General features: G+C 37.6%; 1 protein-coding gene across 4 annotated transcripts; it reads left to right on the forward strand.

The window, feature by feature from the left end:
* The first annotated feature begins 364 nt into the window (after positions 1-364).
* Positions 365-27252, forward strand: LOC135214386 (hepatocyte nuclear factor 4-gamma-like). 4 transcript variants are annotated; one of them, XM_064248634.1, is made up of 10 exons: positions 365-515; positions 18072-18763; positions 21100-21358; positions 21959-22053; positions 22481-22596; positions 23236-23385; positions 23800-23920; positions 24416-24538; positions 25235-25471; positions 26021-27252. In XM_064248634.1, the coding sequence occupies exons 2-10, from the start codon at positions 18523-18525 to the stop codon at positions 26476-26478; spliced, it is 1800 nt and encodes a 599-aa protein (XP_064104704.1). In that variant the 5' UTR covers positions 365-515; positions 18072-18522; the 3' UTR covers positions 26479-27252. The 4 variants fall into 4 exon arrangements, with proteins under 4 accessions (XP_064104704.1, XP_064104702.1, XP_064104703.1 ...); XM_064248632.1 differs by lacking the exon at positions 365-515 and adding an exon at positions 12613-12757; XM_064248633.1 differs by lacking the exon at positions 365-515 and adding an exon at positions 12643-12753.
* The last annotated feature ends 328 nt before the right edge of the window (positions 27253-27580 follow it).

Genomic DNA, 27580 nt, shown 5'->3' on the forward strand with positions numbered 1-27580 from the left:
TCTTTTTATATTTGCGGTATTGAAAGCGTGGTGGGGTTTTAAGTTAATCCTTGGTAAGTTTTAGAAAGCCAGGAAAGATAGTTATCTGTCTAAACTACTTTAAAACTATGGCACTTGTTTGAATGCACTGAGTAGTTCATACGAGTTAGTCCTAGTTAGGCCTAAGCTTGAATTTCACGGTAACCAATAGGTATATGAGTCTAGGGTGAGAGCTAGTGAGAAGAAGAACTATCTGATAATTTCAGCTAAAAATTTCCCATTTCAGCTACGGCTTATTATCATAGTGGGGCATGGGTCATGGTGTCTATATTATAGTTTTGAGGTGATGTTCTGTGCAGAGCGGTTCGTGCCTGGTCAGAAGTCACTTGCCAGCCAGTGTGTGAAGTCAACAAAGGAGCCGACGAGTGAATCGTTTGTGAATTTTTTTGACACGTTTCCTTCAAGTTGTTTGTTTATTGTTTGTGATTTCCAAGTTAGCGAGATAGTCTGCTGTGAGTTATTGCATATTACCACCCGTGAGTATCCACGCTTTGCTGAATGTGTAGTTTTTATGTATAGTACTAGGCCTAGTACAGTTTTTGAAACTTGACTGAGAGAGAGAGAGAGAGAGAGAGAGAGAGAGAGAGAGAGAGAGAGAGAGAGAGAGAGAGAGAGAGAGAGCAATTGCATTACTCAACAACGCAAACCGGTTGTGTCAATGCGTGGTGAAGGAAAAGGTACGAATTGACCCTCGCTCGCAAGTAATTTACAACCAGAGATGATAGTGTTGATAGGGAGTTGTTATTTATAGAAACATGAGCAGACTATACCCATGGGAAACACTGACATCTGATGACTATGCGATTTCGGAGATAAAAATCTGGCATCGTATGATGATAAAGTCCTACCCAAAAGATGGTGGGTGATACCGCGCTCTGAGTTGGTGTATTGTTTCTGTGTATTGCATTCGATGACTGAGTAGTACTAGTACTGTACTACACATTAAGAGGAACTATGAAGTCACACGCGAACTATTGAAACTGAAATATAGAAAATAAGCATTTTGGTTTTATAAAGAGAACTAACATAGTCCCTACGTCCCCTGGCAAAAAATAGATTTAATATTACGTTAATTTTAATTTCCGTGTCTGTGTCTATTAAACCTGGCGTAACAACATCTAGGTTATTGACACCGTTAATTTCCGTAAACACCCGGTTAAATTTGACTGATTTCTTTGACAATACCCGGTGTTATTTTTCAGTATAAATTTAGTTTTACTATATTATTATTTAATATGTCATCCGTTATTACCATACATTATTGAAGGAGATGCAGGTGGGTCTGCCCCAGTGTAATGATTCTCGCACGCAGTCATGATCGCATTCCACCTGAAGGAATGAAAGAACTTTTGGTATTGTTCCTGGGGTTGCGGCTGGCCCTATGAGGTGTTATCTGAAGTGTTTTGTCCTTGGCTATAGTTTATCAGGCTAGGTTTATATCTTTTTATTTTTATAATCGCTTTCGTATTTTTTTTTCGTTGTAAAACCCGTCTATATTTAATCTTAAAGTTGCTAAGTCACTTTTCTCTATTGTTTTTCCCGCGGTGGGAATGAAATAATCTGTAGATAAGATGAGAACTATACAAGCAGGTATTACCCATCTTTAAAAAAAAGCGAAAAAATAGGCGGCAATCACTTGGCAACATTTTAAAATTAAATAGAGACGGAATTTAGAAGTAAGTTTAGAAAGTAGTGAATAGAAAGAGATAAACCTACCCTGATATATAAATATATCTAAGTATACGTATACATACGTATATGTGTGTATTGATACATTTACGTATGTATTAGCAATAAAAAAGATAAACAAAATTAACTTCTAAATAGAAATGGAGGCCATTAATGTGATGAATGTCTAAGCAAATATGCAAGCGAAAAAAACTTAGCAAATAATATTGATACAGATGATTCAAAGCAAAAAAAAAAAAAGGGGTGTTGCTAAAATAAGTTAACAAAAAACGCAAGAAGTAAAAAGTAAGAAAAAATTATTAATAAATAAGCCATGAGTAAATCGAAGTTCAAGACAAAAAATATCTTTGCAAATAAAGAGGCAATCAACATAAAAGTAAAGAAAAAAATGAATAAAAAATCTATTATGAAATAGTTGAAAATGATAAAATCTACAAATCATCTAAAACGCAATAGTATTTTTTGTATAAATAAGTATACATACATACGTACATATATATATATATATATATATATATATATATATATATATATATATATATTAAACACATCCGTGCATTCAACCCATGTTAATGAACTTTTAACAGTAGTTCAGATGATAAAGATAAGTATATCTCATATACTTATTTTTAATCTGTCATTTAAAAGCTTTCTCTTGCGTCACATTCACTAAGAAGCTGCAATATGCCGTGTCGTTGAAATGGCTTATTCTTAATCATAAGTTGGGAAACGTTAAGTTACCGAAATATATATTATTTAGGCCTAGCTATTGCGCAGTGATGTGTCAATGCAGGATTTTGCAAAATGTGTTGAATTAAAAACAAGGCTTGATCCCACCTCCAAATTAGTCGGGACGCGTGCAAGATTTTCCCCTCGTGCACAAATTGCAAACATTATATCACTAACTTTTAACGTAAATTAAAACGTGCTGAAATCTACGGTCAAATAGAGCCTTGTTTCACCAACGAAAATTAGAATAAACACGCTATATTTTATTAGAAATAATTTTTCTGTACTGTTTAACATACATACTATTTCTTTTACATTTTCATTCTAATAAATAAATCATAAATATCCTATCCTAAAATTCTTGTATCTTTAACTAAACGCAAAACACCTTTTTTTAGACCTTTTTAGGCTCTTTCATAGGCCTTTCCTACCCCGCCAACAACAATGACAAAGTAGTTTGTAGGTTTACTCCCCGAGTAAGTGATAAATTTTGTTAACAAATTGGGTTCGGATCCCTCACGGGAAAGAGAATTCCATCCATTATTTCCTTTTTGATTTCAAGGTTTTCACTTGCGATTTCAACTCTGGAACGGTTTAAAATTGTCGTAATGGTCCAGTGGAACAAGTTCAATTAAACAGTAATGAATGAAGTTCTGGAAACGGACAGCAAACGGGTCTGACTTTTATGATATATCTGTGCGCTCTCTCTCTCTTAAATGGTTCCATTCTGTCACCGTTAACCGAACCTCAACTCTCTGGAGTGAGTGAGTCGGCATAAATGAAAACATAAACGGCTCTACATGACATCTGAGCGCGCATTAAAATACCTACAATAAAATAAAGAAAAAACGACGGGAAAAAAAAAGAAAACTAAAACAACAGACATACTACAAACACCATTTGTTCCATTGTATGCAGATGGTACCTCTTACAAGACGTAGTCAGCGTCATGCGCGGTTTTAAGTTGCCGAATACGTGGGTTCGTTTTTTATGTAGCCTACTTTAATCTAGGACTTTCTTAAATGCTTCACTCTTATTCGTGGGCTTATACCAGTCAATAACGGCATAAGTGTCCAGTACCTGTAGGTCTAGCTCAGTTGTTCCTTCCAGTACCTGTCGGTCTAACTCAATTACTGCTAGTACCTGTAGGTCTAACTCAGTTCCTTCCAGTACATGTAGGTCTAACTCAGTTCCTGCTAGTACCTGTAGGTCTAACTCAACTGTTCCTCCCAGTACTTGTAGGTCTAACGCAGTTCTTTCCAGTACCTGGAGGTCTAACTCAGTACTTGCTAGCAACTGTAGGTCTACCTCAGTTATTCCTGCTATTATCTGTAGGTCTAACTCAGTTCCTTCCAGTACCTGTAGGTCTAACTCAGTTCCTTCCAGTACCTGTAGGTCTAACTCATTTGTTCCCTCCAGCGCCTGTAGGTCTAACTCGGTTCCTGATGGTACCTCGAGGTCTAACTCAATTATTCCTTTTAGTACCTGTGGGTCTAAACTCATTCGTATTGGTCTACTACTACTTAAGATAAAAGTCAACCAGTGCCTGTGAGTCTACCTCAGTCGTTTATGTGTACCAGGGAATTAAAAGTTCTAGCAATAACTGACATCTATTTTGGTCGTGCAGCTAAACACGGGCTGGTGCCACCCACAAGTAAATGTGGATCTATCTCACGTGGTACAATCGTATCAATGGGTTAATCCTACTAGTGCCAATTGGCCTATCTCAATTTTTTTTTACATACCCTAAAGGCTAATCTAATAATACCAGAGGGTCTACATCTATATATAACCATGTACAGACTACTACTAAAAGTACCTGTGGACCTAAATCAATTGTTTTCCTGTACCAAGGACAAATTAAACCAGTGCATATGACTCTACCAGATCCTGATTCTTCCAGTTCCAGTAGATTTATCTAACACCAGGGACTAGTTGTACCAGTATCTGCGGGATTACCTCATTTGGAGCTAATCCTATAGGTCTAATCATGCAAACACCTGTGGATCTACCTATACCGTCTAGTCACACTTGGAACTGAACAAAAATAGGAACTAATAGGCTGAATTAATCGTATGCATGCATCTGGATCTTAGCCTAAAAAGTAACTGTGGGCCTAAATCAGACACGCGCCTCGTTACTGGGTTGCGGGAGCTCTCGAAACGGGTGAGTCATTGCAGAAAAAGAACGAGACAGGGAGTTTAAGCACTCGAGGGAGATATAATGTGTAATCTGGAGACGTCTGAAGGATAAAATAACAATTAACACTGAGTCACACCAAGATAGGAACGATTTTGCAATTCAGTTATATCTGAAGGGGAATAGGGGTCGTCATGGGACTGTAGCTCTTAAAATAGTGACCTCTCTCTGAATGTAGGCAAAAAAATAATCTTTTTTCCATTACGTATGCGTTTATCATCCATATTTCACTTCCTGAAAGAGTTATAAACTCGGAATCCCTTCATACATTCTAACCTCGGCTTCCATAGACGCATCTCGCAGCCTTCCTTCCTACTACACTTTTTAGTCTGACCCCCACCTCTTCTCGAACTCGGCCTACTTTATCCGATGTAGGCTACGTGCTCCCACATACTTGATGTGAGTCAGTGCCTCTGTTGGTATCGTGGTGTCAGAGGGGTCCACACTAGGCATCTTGCTTGTCTCAACTTCTTTTCACTTTCGGATAAGCCAATTTAGTCTTAAACCAAGTGACTAAACAACGCAGTCTGCGTTCTCCTGTCACCTATAGTATATATATATATATATATATATATATATATATATATATATATATATATATATATATGTGTGTGTGTGTGTGTGTGTGTGTGTGTGTGTGTGTGTGTGTGTGTGTGTGTGTGTGTAGAGAGCAGAGAAGATAGAGAGAGAAGGAGATTGTAACGAATGAGAGAAAGAAAGAAGAGAATGAGAGACAGGAGATTTGACATTCAGAGTAGAGAGAGAGATGAGCAATTTATGAGTGAAAAAAGACTGCAACCGTAAACAAAAGCAGCGAAGCTTGTAAACAATTGAGAGGTCGGATGTAAATAGCACTGTTTAATAAGAATAAAAAGAGAGCCGTGAAAGAAAACATACGTATTAGGCCTACTTCAGTAACACATAAATAAAATTAAGCTATTCGTATAAAATAAAAAATCTCAAGCACAATCAAGAAAGTTTTTAGTCTCTCATTTGACTTTGAGAGTCGGCCCGCACCAAAACAATCCCTCAGAATTGGCGTAGGTGAGAGTGATAAGACTACGCAAGTGTGTAAAGGTCATTTTCATTCATGGAGAGCTGGCCAAAAGGTCACTTTCATTCACGTCAGGAGACGACGTTGGCCCGCCCGAATCGACCTCCCGCCCTGAGGTCGAAGGGCACGATAGAGTCTTGCTATGGAGAAGGACTGAATGTTTGTTTTGGGGGGGAATTCCGTGACGTCACGTGGGAGACTGGGGAGAAGGTGCGAATGTTTTTATTTTTATTTTTTTACATATATTTTTTTTATCTTGGATGGGTGAGATGAATTTATGTGAATTTCTTGATTCTTTTAATTATTTCAACTTTCATGAAAGGCTGCATGCAATACTAGATGATGCATAGATTAAGTAACTGAACAAAATACTGAGGTTTGTGTAAAGAAGTGAATATAGTACTAAGCCTATTATAGCATAGCACTAGGCCTATAACCGCTGTGATAACAAGTTTGAATTCAAATGGACCAACAGTTTTCTATCAAAACCAGTGATATATATATATATATATATATATATATATATATATATATATATACACAAACATATATATATATATATATATATATATATATATATATATATATATGCATACATACATATACATACATACATACATAATTACGAAAGCACCGAGATCGAGGGTGATTTGTAAGGTCAGAATCGATATGAACTTATAGCGTCTCTGTTGGCTGATTGGATAGCGTCACTGACTGTCCTGATTTCGTCCCCGTCCACTTGGACGGTGGTTCGATCCCATGGGGGGACGAAATTATTATCAACTAAAAAATTCCCCTTCGTTACATATATGAAAATATATCATTTGGGAGGTAAAGTGAATTTAGATATTAAAGGACATTTGTAGCTTGAATTGATACACACACACACACACACACACACACACATATATATATATATACACAGGAAAACTAGTAAAATTATAACCAGGTACATACACGCACTATCCTTACTATAATCAATACAGCTATCCACCACCATCACGAACTCAGTCCCCTCACCATCCATCATAACGACGACTCATCTTCCCGCGTCATCCTGGCCTCGCCTGATCGGCTGTCATCCAACTGGCATCGCAAAACAGCACCGAAGAGTGAAGTCGTGTACGCAGTCAACTACCGAACTCTTGTCTGTCTGGCTAGAGTTGAAAACACATTGAAGGTCACAAAACGCAATTCTGCTCGTTATTGCATCATCACGAGCTCATGCTTGGAAACCAGAAGTTGATGCGAGAATAGAATGTTTGTGATAAGGATGGGGAATATCGCGGGGGTGGGGGGGGGGGACTTCGGTGTTTGTCGGTTTGTTTTTAGAAAATATTTGTGGACAGGCTCTTGAATGGATCGACAGAACGTTGGGAAAATGAATTGCAGGAAGGTATATTATATATATATATATATATATATATATATATTATATATATATATATACATATATATATATATATATATATATACTATATATATATATATATATATATATATATATATATATATATGCATGGGTGAAACATAAAATAATGTAATTTTTAAAAGTTTTTTCCCTTAATGTTTTTTCTTATTTTGGTACAAATGGAAAATCTGCAAATAAATACAGACTATTTATGCAACCCTTACCCTGAAATATGTAATCAAATACATATAACTGTAGAAAAATAATGAAAAATACAGAACACTAAACCAACCTTCTGTAGTGAAAAAAACTTTTTTTTTATTCACATTGAACTTAATATTTTAAATGCATCAGTAAATCATTCATGATATGAAAAGAAAACTAATTTGTGATCTGTGATTAAATGTATGAATAACAAATGAAAAGCTAATATAATAATAATAATAATAATAATAATAATAATAATAATAATAATAATAATAATAATAATAATAATAATAAAGCTACCAGATGGGAGCAACATCAAACACATAGATGAGACTGGATACAAATACCTGAGAATAATGGAAGGGAGGGATATAAAACACCAAGAGATGAAGGACACGATCAGGAAAGAATATATGCAGAGACTCGAGGCGATACTCAAGTCAAAACTCAACGCCGGAAATATGATAAAAGTCATAAACACATGGGAAGTGCCAGTAATCAGATACAGCGCAGGAATAGTGGAATGGACGAAGGCAGATCTCCGCAACATAGACCAGAAGACTAGGAAACATATGACAATACACAAAGCACTACACCCAAGAGCAAATACGGACAGACTATACATAACACGAAAGGAAGGAGGGAGAGGACTACTAAGTATAGAGGACTGCGTCAACTTCGAGAACAGAGCACTGGGGCAATATCTGAAAACCAGTGAAGACGAGTGGCTCAAGAGTGCTTGGGAAGAAGGACTGATAAAAGTAGACGAAGACCCACAAATATACAGAGACAGGAGAATGACAAACAGAACAGAAGACTGGCACAACAAACCAATGCACGGACAATACATGAGCCAGACTAAAGAACTGGCCAGCGATGACACATGGCAATGGATACAGAGGGGAGAGCTCAAGAAGAAAACTGAAGGAATGATAACAGCGGCACAAGATCAGGCCCTAAGAACCAGATATATCCAAAGAACGATAGATGGAAATAAATAACTTCTCTCCATATGTAGGAAGTGCAATACGAAAATGAGACCATAAACCACATAGCAAGCGAATGTGCGGCACTTGCACAGAACCAGTACATAAAGAGGCATGATTCAGTGGCAAAAGCCCTCCATTGGAGCCTGTGGAAGAAACACCAGCTACCTTGCAGTAATAAGTGGTACGAGCACCAACCTGAAGGAGTGATAGAAAACGATCAGGCAAAGATTCTCTGGGACTATGGTATCAGAACAGATAGGGTGATACGTGCAAACAGACCAGACGTGACGTTGATTGACAAAATCAAGAAGAAAGTATCACTCATTGGTGTCGCAATACCATGGGACACCAGAGTTGAAGAGAAAGAGAGGGAAAAAAAGAGAAGTATCAAGACCTGAAAATAGAAATAAGAAGGATATGGGATATGCCAGTGGAAATTGTACCCATAATCATAGGAACACTAGGCTTGATCCCAAGATCCCTGAAAAAGAATCTGGAAAAACTAGAGTCTGAAGTAGCTCCAGGACTCATGCAGAAGAGTGTGATCCTAGAAACGGCGCACATAGTAAGAAGAGTGATGGACTCCTAAGGAGGCAGGATGCAACCCTGAACCCCACATTATAAATGCCACCCAGTCGAATTGGGGGACTGTGATAAAGCAAAAAAAAAATAATAATAATAATTCCGCAGTTTCTGTCAATGAGACTGACTTACTGTTGGTTATACTTCAGTGAATTTTAAAAAGTTATTTTCCTGATATCATCAGATTCCACGTCAACAATCACAAGGGATAATGTTTACTTGTAAATAATTGGCTTTTTTTACAGGTAAATGTTTATAAAAAAAACATCAGATGCCACGACAACATTCACAAGGGATATTGTTTACTTGTAAATAATTGGCTTTTTTTTACAAGTAAATGTTTATAAAAAAACATTTATTTTTTGGGTAACAAGTTTTTTTTCGCTGCACACCTGTCGTCATTTGTTATCTAGACACCTGGTTACGGTTTTGTCCCACGGCCATGGAGAACACTTGTCATTAACACCTGTCAGTTTTATGCACTGAACTATTGCATGGCTAAGGATGAACATTTGTTTCGTAAGCACACCTGTCAGATATCCTTTTTGTCTTTGTCACACCTGTTGTGATTCCCCTTTTTTTTATACACACTTGTCTTATTTATTCTCCCATGCACATCTTTCAGGATTCGTGTATTATACACACCTGTCTGGTTTCGTTTTTTTTACGCATCTGTCAGGATTCATGGTTCATAAACAACTGTCAGGATTCATGCTTCATACACACCTGTCAGGATTTGTTTTTTATACACACCTGTCAGGATTTGTTTTTTATACACACCTGTCCCAGTGGATTTAGGTTTTTTATTTTACCAACCCTGTCAGGATTTGTTTTTTTTTATAAGCACACCTCTTTCAAGGATTTTGTTTTCATATACACCTGTTCGCTGGATTGCGTTTCATAAACCCTGGGTCAGGGTTTTGTTTTTTTTATACACACCTGTCAGGATTTGTTTTTTATACACACCTGTCAGGATTTGTTTCATATACACCTGTCTGGATTCGTGTTTCATAAACACACTTGTCAGGGTTTGTTTTTTATACACACCTGTCAGGATTCATATTTCATACACACCTGTCTGGATTCGTGTTTCATACAAACCTGTCTGGATTCGTATTTCATAAACACACTTGTCAGGGTTTGTTTCATACACACCTGTCTGGGTTCGTGTTTCATAAACACACCTGTCTGGATTCGTGTTTCATACACACACCTGTCAGTATTCGTTTTTCATACACCTGTCTGGATTCATATTTCATACACACCTGTCAGAATTTGTTTCATACACACCTGTCTGGATTCATGTTTCATACATACCTGTCAGGGTTTGTTTCATACACACCTGTCAGGGTTTGTTTCATACACACCTGTCAGGGTTTGTTTCATACACACCTGTCATCATTCATTCTACTGTGCATACCCGTTGGAAATAATTTTGCCCTATATCATTCTGTTTTGTGACGCACCTGTTGATTTTATTCTTATATATACACCTGTTGAAACAATTTTTTTCTGAACACTCATCCTAAAAATAATTTTGTTTACTTACTCGGTGAGTAAGCCTACAAAATACTTTGTGTTGTTTTTCTTGGGGTGGGGGGTTAGGAAAGGTCTATGGGAGAGCCTAAAAAGGTCTGAAAAAAAGGTGTTTCGCGTTGAGCTAAAGATACAGGAATTTCAGGATATGATATATATGATTTATCTATTAGAAGGAAAATGTATAAAATAATATGCATGTTAAACAGTACAGAAAAAATTATTTCTAATAAAATATAGTGTATTTACCTTAGATTTTGGCACGTTTTAATTTACGTTAGAAGTTAGGAATAAAATGTTTACAACTTATGCGTGAGGGGGAAAATCTTGCACGTATCCTGAGTAAGCTGGAGGTCGGATGACATCTTGTATTTCTACGACATAACTGTTGAAAGTTATTTTCGGAATTTGATTAAATGCACGTTTTATCGGAACTTATTTTTCTAATAGAAAACCATTAGAATTATTATTTCTTCCATACACGCCGATAGCTATAATGTAATTCCTTATACACAGCTAAATTAATTTCACGCACATGTATCGACAACACTCTTATTCCGTGAGGCAGCTGATTTAAATGATTTTTACACACCTGTTGGGACTTATATTCGTGTTTGTACCTGCCGGAATTAACTTTTATACACACCTGAAGGTAGTCACAGTTCCCTGCAATACCGCATTGTCGAGAATAATTTAATTGTACTATATGTCTGACATAATTTTCTGTCCACCCTCAGATCTTAAAAACCAATGAGGCCAGCGAGCTGCAAATTGGTACGTTGATCATCCACCCTCCAATCATCAAACATACCAAATTGCAGCCCTATAGCCTCAGTATTTTTTTAACAATTTTATTTAAGGTTAAAGATTGCCATCATGCATCTGGCAACGCTATAGTCCAGGCCACCACCGGGCCGTGGTTATAGGATCGTGGGCCGCAGCTCATACAGCATTATACAGAGACCAACGAAAGGTAGATCTATTTTCAGTGGCCTTGATTTGCAGAAAACTCAATGCATTTTTAACTTGTCATTTTTTTAAATCAAACTAAACATACAAATAAAAATACAATAGAATACAGGAAATACGGATATAATCGAAGAATATCTCCCATCCTTCGCAGGATTCGAACCTATCCTTGATAGCGAGAGAGAGAGGTTACCGCTAACTTACTTGAGAGAGAGAGGTTACCGCTAAATCTGTCGTAGCTTTCTTCTTCAAAAGGCAGGTTACAATCAACTCCCAATATTTCTCAATTTTGTGGGTTCGACTCCTGCGTGGGTAGGAAATTTCTCTATTTAGTTTCCGTTCGAATTCAAGGTTTCCAGTTAAAAGGAAATTTACTGAATGTAAGGTAATTGAGAAGATTACTATAGAGGTAATTTTGGATCGTAAACACACACAGACACCTATATATATATATATATATATATATATATATATATATATATATATATATATATATATATATATATATATATATATGTATAGGTATACAAAAAAACCCATGTTTTGATATATTTTCGTGTATTTTCATTCACATTTCTGCGTGTTTTTATTTACATTTTTGTATGTTTTTTTTGCGTGCGCGTGTACACACACCTGCTTGAACTGCATAGTTATTACTGATGGGATGAGTAAGATGCTTGATACTGTAGTACCATGATAATGGAGTGGAGCCATTAGTTCGAAGAATAAAGTCCAGTTAGATACAAAAAAATGTCAACAAAAATAACCTGCAGATAAAACAAAACAGTAGTGTGGATTAGCAGTCGGTGTCAATAGTCCACCTGAATTTAAAAGGCGGTACGCGAACTCTCATAAGTATACTAGGTCCAACGGTCCAGTATCCTCGTATAGGTCTAGTGTTTTGTTCGCTGCTGCTGAGGCACAAGATAGTGGGCATTTTTTTGGCATTTCGAACGTCCCTTAAAACCCCAGCCCCGAAAATTCCTCGAGCCATGTTTAATTAGGGATTTCTGAGACAATGCTATCAACCCAGAACCCCCACATTATCGCTCGTATCGCCTCCGTTATCAGCCGTACCTCTAAGGTACGAGCCGATTAGGGCGATCGCGTCGATGGTCTACCACAGGGAAGTGGACCTTGCTGGTTCGGTACTGGACGCCAAACTCCTTCTCCTGTGTCTTTTTCTTCTTATTCTTCCTTCTCTGCTTCTTCTTCTTTGCTATCAGCTCGAGATGCCAGTTCGTGTCGGGTTCGGTCTCTCCCGGCGTCCAGTGCCAGCAAGGGCCCAGTTTCCTTGATTTCTTGGTGCCTTGCGCTGCCGACGAAGCCTCTTGTGGTCAGCTGTTCTTGTCTGTATGCTTTTTCGGTTGTTTTTTTAGTTATATAGATCTCTCTCCTAAACTGTCTCGGTAGGCCGGACTATGACCTGCATTTGTCATAAGCCTTTACAATGATTTACCTTTGAATTTTCTCGCTTTCTGTCTCTCTCTCGCAAACTCTTCTTCTTCTCTTGGACGGTTCAGAACGGTGACGTCACAATGATCACTGTTATGACGTCACAATTAAAGCCGGTAAGGCCGTAATTACGTTCGTAACCCACCATCCTTTACGTAAGGATGATTCTCATTTGACACAGGCGAAGATCCTTTCATTCTTTCCATGTCGTGTTGACGCGGATTTCAATTTTGCACAAGCGCTCACCAACAGCATCGGTCTAACGCTTCGGGATTCCGCTGCACACCTTCCTTTATGCTCCCACGCAAGGCTGGGAAGTGTGTGGGCATAAATTCGCGTAGGCGTTTGTGTGTGGGTGTCTATGAGAGAGAGAGACAGAGCGCGCGCAAGCGCATTTGTGTGTATGTGTGGAACTATGTATGTAGTTATGACGTCGGTATACACGGTATCATAATGAGGTTTTTTCTGAACAGCAGCACCAATGTGCAGTATACGTGTCTCACTGTCGAACTTCTACAGTTCCAGAGGTTCTTTATTCCTCACGCCGTTGGACTGTAGAACTCTAACGCTAATCTCCTTTGGATTTTAATATATTTTTATCTTTTTATTATTTTTTTTAAATGAACACCGTATTCTTTGGTGGGCTTGTTCCATACGAATAGGGATAATCTTCTGAAAAATAATAATAATAATAATAATAATAATAATAATAATAATAATTATTATTATTATTATAGTAATAATAATAATAACAAGCGTTGGCAACTACATAACCACGACACAGATACCTTTATCTCAAGGCACCGTGCATGATTGACTGAAAGGTCCTCGGAGTTCTCAGCCTAGCAGCTTCTAAGTAAGTTTATGGCGGGTCAGTGGGAGCACGCGTCTTACTATAAGGTCAGCGAGAAGAATTCTGGGTACGAAGTCAGACTAGTATGGGGCAGGTATGGAAGAAAATTATTATTATTATTATTCGGTAAATAAAACCTATTCACTCTGAACAAGCCCACCAAAGGGGCCACCCACTGCCTTGAACTTCAGGTTTCCAGAGTCTATGGTATTCAATTAAAAAAAGAAAAAAAAAAGCATTAATAAATAGATAAAAATATATCAAAATTCAAGGAGAATAGTATTAGAGTAGTATTGCAACGTCACGAAACAGGAGTCTTCACAGTTCTCAATATTACCAGGAAGCTTTCCTTCAGGAGTCGTAGTACCAACCAGGAGCAGTTTTGACCGGTCACAATCAAAACAAGTGACTTTTAATTAGCGCGTGATTTCAGATACCCTTATCTCTCGCGCCTATGGTCACTTTACAAGCAGGTACAAAGCCCAATGGGCAGCCAACGAATCTTGGAGTGGTAAACAGCCTACCCAGGAGCCCGTGCCTTCTTCTTGGGGCGGGCAGTCGTTGGTTTTCATGGATCGTGCATAGTCTATAGACAGGCTCTGCGCCATTGGTTATTTCGTTGCGTTTTTTGGCGACTTGTGGCATCTCAAGGCCAGCTCTCGCACTAAGCTGCCAATGCTTTCTCGCTTTTTAGGCTTTGAATCAAACTGGTTCACCAGTACAGTATTTCGCGAGGTTTTTATTTTATTTTTTGTTTATTACATCTTGTAGCCACAACTAGCCAGTATTTTTCGAAAATAGGTTTGAAATTATATTAGAATCGTTTTAATGGCAATAAAAGGGCTAACTTTAGCTCCAAGTATCGAGAATTTTTAAAAAATTGGTAGAAACTGAAATGACACCGATTCAGCCACTAATGTCGGATGCTGGAGTCTATAGATTTTTATAATTTCTTTCAATTTCTTATCTGGTTTATTACAGGCTTTGCAGCGAGTAACCTTATCTGTCTTGCAATTACTCATTTGTTTTGTTATAGCGATTTCTACTTTTATAATTGTCATATCTCCTTGCAATCACTGTTTATTGAGATTTTCACTCTTCTCGCTACCTAAGCATAAAGTTATTTGATCATTGATAGTGGTCATGCAGTCACAATCTTTTTCAATTTCAATCGGAAACTTTGTAAAGGTTTTTAGAAACCCCGAGTTTGTAATATAAGACATATATTATATAATTTCATATATATATATATATATATATATATATATATATATATATATATATATATGCGTAAGTGTATGTATATGCATGTGATATGATATATATATATATATATATATATATATATATATATATATATATATATATATATGTGTGTGTGTGTGCGTGTTTGTATATTCAGTATATATATATATATATTATATATATATATATATATATATATATATCTATATATTAATATACATATATATACATAAACATATACATCTGAACAGCCCCAATCATACATATCTTGCACCCCACATCTTAGGAAAACCACAAGTCATAGATAAATTAATCATGTACTCTGTGTGGCAAACTTAGATTACAGATGATTATGACGTCACAAAACTGATGGGCTCTCCCTCAGTCACGGGGAGAGAAAGAGAGAGAGAGAGAGAGAGAGAGAGAGTTATTTTATAACCCCTGTTGTGAAACAGCCGAGTTTATGAAATATTAGGGTCATATTTAGTTATATATATACATATATATATATATATATATATATATATATATATATATATATATATACATATATGAACAGTTTTTTCTTTACTATTCATTTCTCACATTTATTTATCGTGTAGTTTGTTTTATTTCTTATTTATTTATACATTTTTGCTTAATATATATTCTAAGTGCATTTTGGCATTTGAATATATATATATATATATATATATATATATATTATATATATGATATATATATATATAGATATATATATATATGAATGAATCTGTAAGAATCTATCAAACTATATTCCATAAAATATTTATAATAATAACTGATAAACACCGCCCACCAGTCCACCCACGTGTCAGTGAGTACAAACGTCTGCTGGGACCTATTAAAAAGAGCACATGGGTCTCGCAACCACACTCCATCGCCCCAAAAAAATTTTGAGAAACAGAAGAGTCATAAAGGAGTACTATATTGAATAAATATTCCTATAATACAGATAACAACAATGATAACTGAATCTTCACACAACCATAAAAATGACAATAACAGGTTCGGCCCCAAATCGCCAACCCCCCCCCCCCCCGGAGCCCGTGCCCCATCAACCCCCCCCCCCCCCCGAAAAAAAAAATAAAAAGGTTGTCTAAGAAATTACATATATATACTTGGAAAGTTATCATAGCGGAAGGTTATCGCACCAAGTAAAAGAAGAAGAAGAAGAAGAAAAAGAAACAGTGTTATCGGATAACCTTAAGTCCTTTTTCTTTTTTTCTTTTTTTGCTCGAGATAGAGCAATGACAATTAGATTGACCTTGAAAGATGGGGGAACGCTGGGTGTCGGAATGAGTATTTTCTGTGTTTCATTATTATTATTATTATAATGAAGAGGTATATATCATATGTACGTGATTATCACTATCCATTGTAACTTATTATTATTATTTATTATTATTATTATTATTATTATTATTATTATTATTATACACCAATTTGCGTAATGTACAGTACAAAAGAGACCATAAATTAAAAAGAAACAGAAAAATAAACTACTTTAATATATAAGGCTAAACTATATGTTTTATAAGGCACAAAACACACTTTATAATACATATATATATATATATATATATATATATATATATATATATATATATATATATATGTGTGTGTGTGTGTGTGTGTGTGTGTATTTATCCATTCAAGTACAAATTAAAAAATTAAAAATTTTAATTAATTCTGTACCATTTCCGCTGCCTTGATCCATATTTCCATAAAAAAAAAAAAACTCCCCGTCTGCAAAAAAAAAAAAAAAAAAAAAAAAAATTAGGTCAGCGTGAATCATGCTGAAATCAGTCATGACCTGATATTCACTCTCTCGGGTGGTAAAAAAAAAAAAAAAAAAAAAAACTTTCATCTAATCATTCCATTCTCTTTTAAAACTCTACTTCCGGTCAGGCTGTTTCATTTAGGGTTATAATTTTCGTAAATTAAATTTTTAGTTTTCTGTTCCGTCTTCAGATCTAAAAAAAAAAAAAAAAAAAAAAAAAAAAAAAAAAAAAAAAAAACTACCGAGGCTAGAGGGCTGCATTTTTATGTCCATTATCAATAGTATACTATCTTTTATAAACAATTACTGGGATCTTGTATTTTCAAATTACAAAAATCACCAAAAAATGAATTTTCTCCGCTCTTTACAAATTAAAATATATATGTAAATAGATTCTAAAGCTTTAAAATAATAATAAAATAAAAATATTTCAGAATCTCGTATTAAAACTTTTTTTTCCAGTAGAATCGTGTGATTTTTTTATATAATGATAATAAAACAAATTCTTCAGAATCTTCTAATAAAACTGTTTTCTCAGTAGAATCGTGTAATTCTTTTAAAATAATAATTAAAGGTCTTCAAAATCTCTTAATAAAACTGTTTTCTCAGTAGAATCGTGTGATTCTATTAAAATAATAATGAAAGAATCTTCAAAATCTCTTAATAAAACTGTTTTCTCAGTAGAATCGTGTGATTCTATTAAAATAATAACTAAATAATCTTCAAAATCTCTTAATAAAACTGCTTTCTTAGTAGAATCGTATGATTCTTAAAAAAAGCACCCATCATCTCAGCAAAATCGAAAAGCATTTTCCCCTTAAATTGAAGAAAAGTAATAAAAACAGTATCTTGGATGAGATGGACCCATCGCTTGCTTTAGGTGAGAGAGAGAGAGAGAGAGATCCCGGGCTATGATGAACACAGATAGTTTTAATCTTATCTTGGAGGTTTCGATTAGATAAATACGACTTTCTAAATGTCTCTCTCTCTCTCTCTCTCTCTCTCTCTCTCTCTCTCTACATACGTAAACCAGCCTTTCTTATCACTCAACAGAAACTGTCATACAATATTGATTAATAAATTACACTCCTTAAGTACCTATAAGTTGCATTTATAACTGACATCTCTCTCTCTCTCTCTCTCTCTTCTCTCTCTCTCTCTCTCTCTCTCTCTACATACGTAAACCAGCCTTTCTTATCACTCAACAGAAACTGTCATACAATATTAATTGATGAATTACACTACTTAAGGTAAAAACCTGAATTTAAGTATAAGTTGCATTTATAACTGACATACTGCTTTTCTCGTTCCAGATCCCCAGTAAGGAGAGATGCAATCGTCAATGACGTAGATTCAGAGAGAGAGAGAGAGAAGGCAGAGCTGCGTTCAAGGAAACCCTCCTCCTCCAAGCACACGCGAAAGCATTTGTCAGCTTTATCTTCTTAAGCGAGCTCCACTATTATCCTTTGTCTCGGTGTATCAGACATCGCATTTCAATGGGTCTGAGTAAGCCGTCGCTCGTGTTAAAAATCGGAAGCGAGTCTTGGCCGCTGTGTGAAGTGCATGTCTACAAAACTAATAGTAACCGTTCTGTGTTGGTGAGGTTGTGGAATATCGTTGGCGCCGATATCTCGACGAAAAAGTTATAAAACAACCCCGTAGGTTTCCCCAGCGAGTAAACCTGCATCTGAGAGCATTCAAATCGACGAGAAACAAAGCTTTTTTTCCCTTTTTCCTGGTAAATTCACACCAGAATCCACTTAGATGCTAGCCAACCAGTTGAAGACGACGCGGGAGTACTGGGAAGAAGAAAAGGAGAAGATGAGTCTAGCCAGGAATGAGATGGACATAGAAAACGGGTCGCAAGTCACTCTCCTGACGCCCCTGACTACCGCGAACAGCTACACCACTCTTTCGGAGCCCCTCTCTCCCGTGAGGGGTCCGCCCCCCCAGCAGGCTACGCATTCGGTGATCGTGCCGAATTCGGCTGTCCTACACCAGCAAGGTGGGTGTTTTCTCCCTTGTGGGTGTTTGGTGTAAATTTAGGTTATGGGAGGGTAGTGCGAGTTGGTTTTCACTGAGGTAGTATTATTATTATTATTATTATTATTATTATTATTATTATTATTATTAGCAAACTTACCCATCTACGATGGGTGATGAAATACGGGTGCAGAAGTGAAAAATTTATATGTACTATTTGTTCAGCCATATTAAAATAAGGGCGATTTTTATACATACCTACTACAGAACCTCTTTGTTCACAACTTAATTTCAAGTAGGCAGAGTCAGTTGCCCTGCTCATCGCCACATACAGTTGGCCATGCGTGAACATGGGTGACGGCAGAAACATACCAACACGATCCAAAGTCTGGCCCTGAGACTTGTTTGCAGTGAATGAGAAGGCCAGGTTGATGGGAAACTGCCTGCGCCGTTACTGTCCGAAGGCATCAGAGGAATCCGGGGGATGAACAGACGTTTGCCGGTGTGAGGGCCCGTTGCTATCACTGCTTCGATGACGTGGGACTTTAGCTCCATAACGGTGTACCTCATTCCGTTGCAATGTCCATTGGCAGGATCGAAATTCCGAAGCAACATTACCGGGCAGTACTTCTTCAACGTTATTTTGTGCACTGGCAGTCCCGATGGATTTAAGTTATTAAAAAAATCTTGCGGATATTGATGATAATTTTTATCTTCTATTGTGTCCGAGCTGAAATATTCGCGACTTTCTCCGGGGAAGATGTACAGAAATTATGTAAGAAAAATCGTAAAGTAACTAAGTCTACGGGAATAACCAGCCTCGTTTCACGGTCAGAAACAGCTCCGTTTCAGGGAATCTCTTCTCACCCCTACCCCTACAAAGGAGTGGGGTAGGTTGCATGAAACCCCATTACAAACCATCTTAGGGGTCCCCGCCTTAACCTGCCAAGTTTCATGCCCATCTGACCAGCCGTTTGGCCGTGATTGAATGACAGACAGACAGACATTACGCCCATTATAGTATGATTATTATTATTATTATTATTATTATTATTATTATTATTATTAATATTCAGAAGATGAACTCTATTCATACGGAACAAGCCCACAGGAGCCATTGACTTGAAATTCAAGCTTCCAAAAACCTTAGAAAAGAAATAATAAATAAATGTCTCAAAATGCAATGAGACTAGCGTTAGGATAGTACTAATGCATTGCATTCCCGCTTGAACTTGGGAAGTTCCAACTGCACGACGTATCCTCTGAAGGGAGACCGTTCCACAGTCCAATGGTGTGAGGAATAAAGGACCTCTGGAACTGAGGAGTTCTACAGCGGGAAACATTTACTACATACTGATGCTGCTTTTCAACGAATCTGGCCTCTCACTGCGGAGGAAAGGGATCAGGGATCAACTGTGGTTCTTTGAATGTGAAAGATCTCTATGTTGTGCTTTTTATATGAAAAGAAAAATATTTCAGAATGAAATGTAAAAGAAAAAATAAACAATGACAGGATCATCCTAAATTAAACTCAAGTTTTTTTTTAATATTATCTCTCTCTCTCTCTCTATCTCTCTCTCTCTCTCTCTCGTTCTCTCTCTATATATATAATATATATATATTATATATACTATATATATATATTATATTATATAATATATAATATATATTATATAATATATCTGAACTCTCTCTCTATCCTGTATACACACCACACACCACACAACACCACACATATATATATATATATATATATTATAGATATTATTATATATATATGAAACCTCTCGTCTCTCTGTATACACACAAACACACCACCCACACAACACACACCCACACATATATATATATATATATATATATAATATATATATTATTATCTATAGTTATTAGATATATAACATACAATATATGAACTCTTCTCTCTGCTATAGATATATAATACTATACTTATATACTAGATATATTATATATATATATTTATTTATATAATAAAAGGAGCCCATAAAAACACCAAAATATAGAGAGAAAAGTACTATATTTCAGAGACTGCTGTCTCCCTCTCCATCTACCTGAAGAGGGAGACAGCAGTCTCTGAAATATAGTACTTTTCTCTCTATATTTTGGTGTTTTTATGGGCTCCTTTTATTAGATGGAATTCTGTTGCTTCAGAACATTTTTACCAGTCATTATATATATATATATATATATATATATATACATGCACTCTCTCTCTCTCTCCTGCCGTCCTTATCTTCCATCTTTCTTCCTGGTCGCCAGAAACAGAAAAAAGTTATCCTCACCAAAACTCGAACACCTAATTATCTTCTTTCTTTTCTCTCCTGACGGCGCCTTCAGGAGGCCAGCAGATATGCACCATCTCCATCCCGTCCGGGAACCTCCTCGACCCCATCCTGGGGCACTCAGGGGGCGGAGACAGGGCCGCCCCTCCGCCACACGACGAGGACAAAGCCGGGTTGAACCAGACCTCGTCGGGATTGGCGTGCACCATCTGCGGGGACAGAGCCACGGGAAAGCACTATGGGGCTCACTCCTGCGACGGCTGCAAGGGCTTCTTCCGTCGCTCCGTCAGGAAGAACCACAGCTACAGCTGCAGGTGAGCGAGAGATAGAGAGAGAGAGAGATAGATAGACTTTCCATCCACTCCTGATAATTGGTTCTTAGTGCAACTGCTTTGAGGTTTTCCTCCAAGTTACACCTTTCAAACCTTCTTACTCTCAGTTTCTCCTTCGGCGCTGAATGACCTCATAGGTCTCAGAACTTGGCCTAAATTTGGCATTCCGTTCCATTTAATCCTGTTAACATACAAATAGAAATATAGGCCTACCCTTCTTATAGTAGCAATGTTGGATAAAAATATTGGCCTACCCTTCTTATAGTAGCAATGTTGAATAGAAATATAGACCTACCTTTCTTATAGTAGCAATGTTGGATGAAAATATAGGCGTACCCTTCTCATAGTAGCAATGTTGAATAGAAATATAGACCTACCTTTCTAATAGTAGCAATGTTGGATAAAAAATATAGGCCTACCCTTCTCATAGCAGCAATGTTGAATAAAAATATAGGCCCACCCTTCTTATAGTAGCGATGATGGATAGAAATATAGGCCTACCCTTCTTATAGTTAATGCTGGCCTCAACGATCGGCCTCGTTGAAAACAACTTTCTCTGGAACCTTCTCCTCTGTGTTCCAGGTTCAACAGAGGCTGCACAGTCGACAAGGACAAGAGGAACCAATGTCGTTACTGCAGGCTGAGGAAGTGCATAAGGGCGGGAATGAAGAAAGAAGGTGAGGGTCGCCATACTCCTTACTTTGCCTAGTTTGGTTAATATGGAAAGCAGAGTCGTGTTCGATTGCCAGGGACATGGAAAGTTGTTTTGGCCGACATATTTATGGTTTATTCAGCTCCCCCAAGTGACGTTTTAGAAAATCATTTCCCAAACGAACACAAAATATTGACAGGTTTTCCAGTTAACGTCTTTATTTGGAAGAGAGTAAAGAACAGGTGACGAAGTTATTCTCTAAATTTATTTGTAGGCTTTACTGACGAAGAGAGAAAAAGATATCTAAAGATATTTGGCACTGTTCTTTGACTTATTTTTAACATTTGAAAATAATATTTGTTAATGCATTTGTCTGTACTTACACTAATATTTCTTGCATGTATCTACCACGCCTACATAGAATGATATATTTTCTTTTCTTTTCTAAACAGCGGTACAAAATGAGAGAGACAGGATCAGTACACGACGTCCCAGCTATGACGAATCGGCGCTGAACAGCGGAATCTCTCTGTCTGCCATCCTCAATGCAGAAAACTATTCCAGACAGGTGAGAAAAGAATTCATCTTTAGGTACCTGAATGAAGTCAATACAACAACACAACTTCAGATCTATAACTGTACAACAACACAACTTCAGATCTATAACTCTCCATGTCATTAATTCAAAAATAAAATTTCACATTCATAAACATTCTTCTGGTTAACTAATACTCCATTGGTTCTTGCATCACTCAACTGTCCTTCATCTAGTCTTTTATAGTTAAATGCTACTCCATTAGCTCCTGTGTTACTCAACTCTGCTCTGCTTACATCATTAACTCTTAATATGGTTCATTTTTACTCCAGTAGTTCTTGCATCACTCATCTCAGCATTTCTCCAATCATTAATTATGAACATCTGATCGAAATATATATTGTGAGTTACTTTTTGCCTTGAATTTTATAGTCAACAAAGAGGTATATATATTTTATCTTAAGTTTTTTTCTGATAGTCATCCTTTCAAGAAAGCTACCTCTGCCACATCTAACCTACTCATCTGGTATATATCTTCTTGATGTTTTTGTCTCATCTGACCTACTCCTTTTGTAGACATCATCATCTTTACGTTCTGTCACATGTCACCTACTCATTTGGTATATATCTTCTTTGCATTTCTGTCTCATCTGACCTATTCCCCACTACCAGTTCACACCAGCCTTCGGCGAAATCAGCGTGATGAACAAGAAGGTCGCCGGAGTGATGGACGTGTGCGACAGCATGAAACAGCAGCTGCTGGTCCTTGTCGACTGGGCCAAATACATCCCTGCTTTCTGTGACCTCGTCCTGGATGACCAAGTGAGTCTTTGAGCAAAAAGCCTTGTAGCTAGCTGGAAAAGGATGTACGTCTTTAGTATACGTACAACTACTGCAAAGGGCAATGGGAAGGGTGAGCTAGTGTCTTTTGGTGCTCAGACCTGGAACAAATACGTACAAATATGGCAATGGGAAGGGCGAACTAGTGTCTTTTTGGTACTCAGACCTGGAACAAATACGTACAACTAGAGCAAAGGGAAGGGCAAGCTAGTGTCTTTTTGGTGCTCAGACCTGGAACAAATAGAATAGAACATTGAATTTAGACCTACCGATGACCATTTGAATAACAAGTAAAAGCTGTTCATTTGTACCACCAGCTTGATAGTATCAAACCGATTAATTAATTGAAAGTTTTACGATAGAGAAGAGAGATTAATACGCCTTCACTCTACCAAGGTGGCGCTCCTACGTGCACACGCTGGCGAGCACTTGATCCTCGGGGCTGCATATCGTTCCATGAACCTGACCGACATGATTCTCCTGGGTAATGACTGCGTCATCCTCAGAAATTCTTCAGGTACGTAGACCTTCGACTTTAGTTGTCCTCTGTCATTCTATAGCCGGCAACTATTTTCTGTATACAGCTGTTTTCAGCTTTCCTCAGTAATTCTTCAGGTATGTAGACCCTCGACTTTCATTGTCCCGATAATTCTGTTTACATGTGGATCCTAGACTTCCCTTGTCCTCGGTAATTCTTTAGACATGTAGACCTTTGACTTCCATTGTCCTCGGTAATTCTTTAGACTCGTATACCCTAGACTTCCATTGCTCCCTTTAAACACGTAGACCCTCGACTTTTAAACCCTCTACTATTTTCTGAACCCAGAGGTTTTCCTAAGTAATTTTTCAGGCAAATAATCCCTCGACTTCCTTATGAATGTTGTTCCTTATGAATGTTGTTACCGTTTTATTGTCCTGATGACTGTATTATCTTCATTGTTCATATGTTATTATCATTATTAGTAGTAGTATAATTATTTGTTTTGGTTACATTACTAATAATATTCCACAGTTGAACTGGAGATCACGCGGATAGGACACCGCATCATGGACGAATTGATCCTCCCGCTCAGACAAGCCAACATGGACGGCCACGAATACGCCTGTCTGAAAACAATCGTCTTCTTCGACCCGGGTACGTTAATTCAAGGTGTTACAAGGGCATTGTGGGTATCTGATAAAAACAAGTAAAAAAATGCACTGAAGTTTCTTCTGTTCATGAAACTTTAACCACAAGCCAGTGTTGGCCTGTCATACATAGATACCAGATGCATGATTTATGGCTAACTTTAATCTTTAATAAAATAAAAACTACTGAGGCCAGAGATCTGCAATTTGGTGTGTTTGATGATTGGAGGGTGGATGATCAAACATACCAGTTTGCAGCCCTTAAGCCTCAGTAGCTTTCAAGATCTGAGGGCCGTTGCACTTTGAAACAATTTTTAGGAAAGGGTGACAAATTTGATAGAAGAAAGAGACTAAGAACGGAGGTACAGCAAAAGGAATGAGAGGGGTTTCAGCTAAGGGACCGATAGGACGCTGCAAAGAGCCTTAAGTAACGCCTAGGAGAAATTCTGTGAATAAATAACATAATTATTCCAACTATATTACTGTAATGCATAATATTGTCAATAAATTTCTACTTTACTTTTAAGAGTCACCCTTTCATTTTCTGTGGGGTTTTACAAACGAATAAGTGTTTCTGGTTCATGGTTCATGTAAGCGATCACTCAACAAACACAGCTGCGGGCACACTACACTAATCGCGTGAGGTGCAACGCTTTAATCCCTCCCCTCGTTTCTATTTCCTTCTTCTTCTTCTCGCCCGCAGTCATAAGAGGTCTGCACAACGTGGAGAAGGTGAAGAGCCTACGCCACCGAGTCCAGCTCCTTCTGGAAGATTACATCAACGACAGGCAGTACGAACCTCGTGGTCGATTCGGCGAGATGCTGCTCACGCTCCCCGCCCTCCAGTCCATCACTTGGCAGATGATCGAGCAGATCCAGTTCGCAAAGTTGTTCGGCGGTGCCAAGATCGACAACCTCCTGCAGGAGATGCTTCTCGGTGGTGAATGACACTAACTCATTGTTCTTATTCCCTATCCCAAGCTAATTGAGTTACTTGCTTCCTTATACATTTTTTTTTATTCTGTTCGTTTTAGGTTCGTCCCACTTGGCTATCTACTTTCTTCAATTTGTCTCTTGCTCTGATCCCCCACCCGCTCTTATTTAAGAACACATCCTTCGGCGCCATCTTTTAGAGCCTACAAATTTGGCTTATGGTTTGGTTGACCTGTTTTAGAATAAGAAGATATTCCACCTTTATAGAAATTGTCTTTGTTTCCTTTAAATAAAATAAAAACAACTCAAAAAGTAACAGGATTAACAAATGGGTCTACTCGACATTTTGTTGCATTTATTCAGTGCTTAATTAATTTTTTATCTTTCCTCGACTTGTGTCACGGCTTCCATTTCACTCAAACTATGCTTAACTAATCAGTAAGTCTTCCCTCGTATTTAACATCTAGTTTTAATCAGTCTAAACTACCGCTAAAACTCGTTAGAGCTAGATATTTCTCTAGTGTAGTATAATAAACGCCCAGCATTCTTCTTCCAGGTACAGGCAATGACGGCCCAAACGGCATGTCCGGAAACAACGCCTCGTCCGGCGGGTATGGAGGAGGAGACGGCGGCATAGGAATAGGTGTTCCCGCCCCGCCCCCTGGTGGCACAGGCCTGCCAATACCTCTCGGTGCAGCTACAGCAGCCAGCGGAGGAATGGCCCTCTGCCTGAGCTCCAGTGACATCAATCGAGGGACGTACGGTGGCGGCTTAGGCCTAGAAGGCGTAACCTTGGGAGGGACGTGTGACGACGGTGGTGACAGAGATGGAGACGAGGCCAAGACCTTCTTGGGATCTGCGTCACCGATCTCCTCCCATTGTCTGTCTCCCTACAGCGGGAGCGAAGGGAGTAATAGCCACATGAGCGTCATTATGCGGGACGTTACGAAGGAGGCTAACATCCAACTGACGCCTCTCAAGAACTTCAAGCAGGAGAATTCGGACTCTGGGTAAATGTTCGTCGTACGTATGTTATTTAAGGTGCAATATATTTTTAAAGTGACTGATTGTAAAAGAAAGAAAGGAGAAGAAGAAGACGAAAGAATTGCTGTGGTTACAGTCAAGAGAAGAAGAAGAAGAAAAATAATTGCTGTGGTAACAGTCAAGAGTAGAAGAAGAAGAAGAAAAGAATTGCTGTGGTTTCAGTGAAGACTAGAAGAAGAAGAAGAAGAAGAAGAAAAGAATTGCTGTGGTAACAGTCAAGAGTAGAAGAAGAAGAAGAAGAAAAAGAAAAGAATTGCTGTGGTAACAGTCAAGAGTAGAAGAAGAAGAAGAAGAAGAAAAAGAAAGAATTGCTGTGGTTACAGTCAAGAGTAAAACCAAACAAACGACTGGAGAATTTACTGTTTACAGATGTAATTTGTGAAATTGGTTAGTGAGTAGAAAAAAAATGGGACTACGTAGACTATCGACTGAGAGAGTTTGTGAAAGCGTTGACGTAGCAGTTCTTGTTAACTTGTTGAATGGATTTGAAAGTTTATTTTTAAAGTTTCGCATCTTTTAACAGAAATGAAAGACTTCCAAGAGTTGTAGTATATAAACACTGAATGTACAAATGCCATAGGTGGTTCTGCCTTCCAATGTGATATGTGTTCAACGTGTAATGTATTCAGTCATCATCTGGAACTGCAATGTGAATGTTGTGTATTGCTTGTTATGACACTTTTTTTTTATTATAATGGAATAGACATTTGTTACTGTTGGAATGATAAAACCGGTGTTTTTGTACTACGAGTTTTATTAACCCGTAAAGTATATACAAAGAACGTTTCACTGAAAAAGAATGTGCAGAGTGCCGGTTGGTGATAAACACAATGAACACTTCCGCTTTACAGGTTACCTTATAAACGGAGGTTAGTAACACTCTGTCTAGTCTTTACTTGGACGATTAGCCGCCGTGAAATGCCAGACCCTTTAGGCAAATTAATCTCTTGATTATATATAACGAGAAACACTGATTTGCCAAAATTCAGGATCTTAAAAAGATATTGGCAATCTAATCCGGTCTCCATACCGTGCCAATATTTGTGGGGAAACAAGCTTGCAAGAATTAAAC

Source organism: Macrobrachium nipponense, chromosome 45 (genome assembly GCF_015104395.2).
Source record: "Macrobrachium nipponense isolate FS-2020 chromosome 45, ASM1510439v2, whole genome shotgun sequence".
Lineage (NCBI taxonomy): Eukaryota > Metazoa > Arthropoda > Malacostraca > Decapoda > Palaemonidae > Macrobrachium > Macrobrachium nipponense.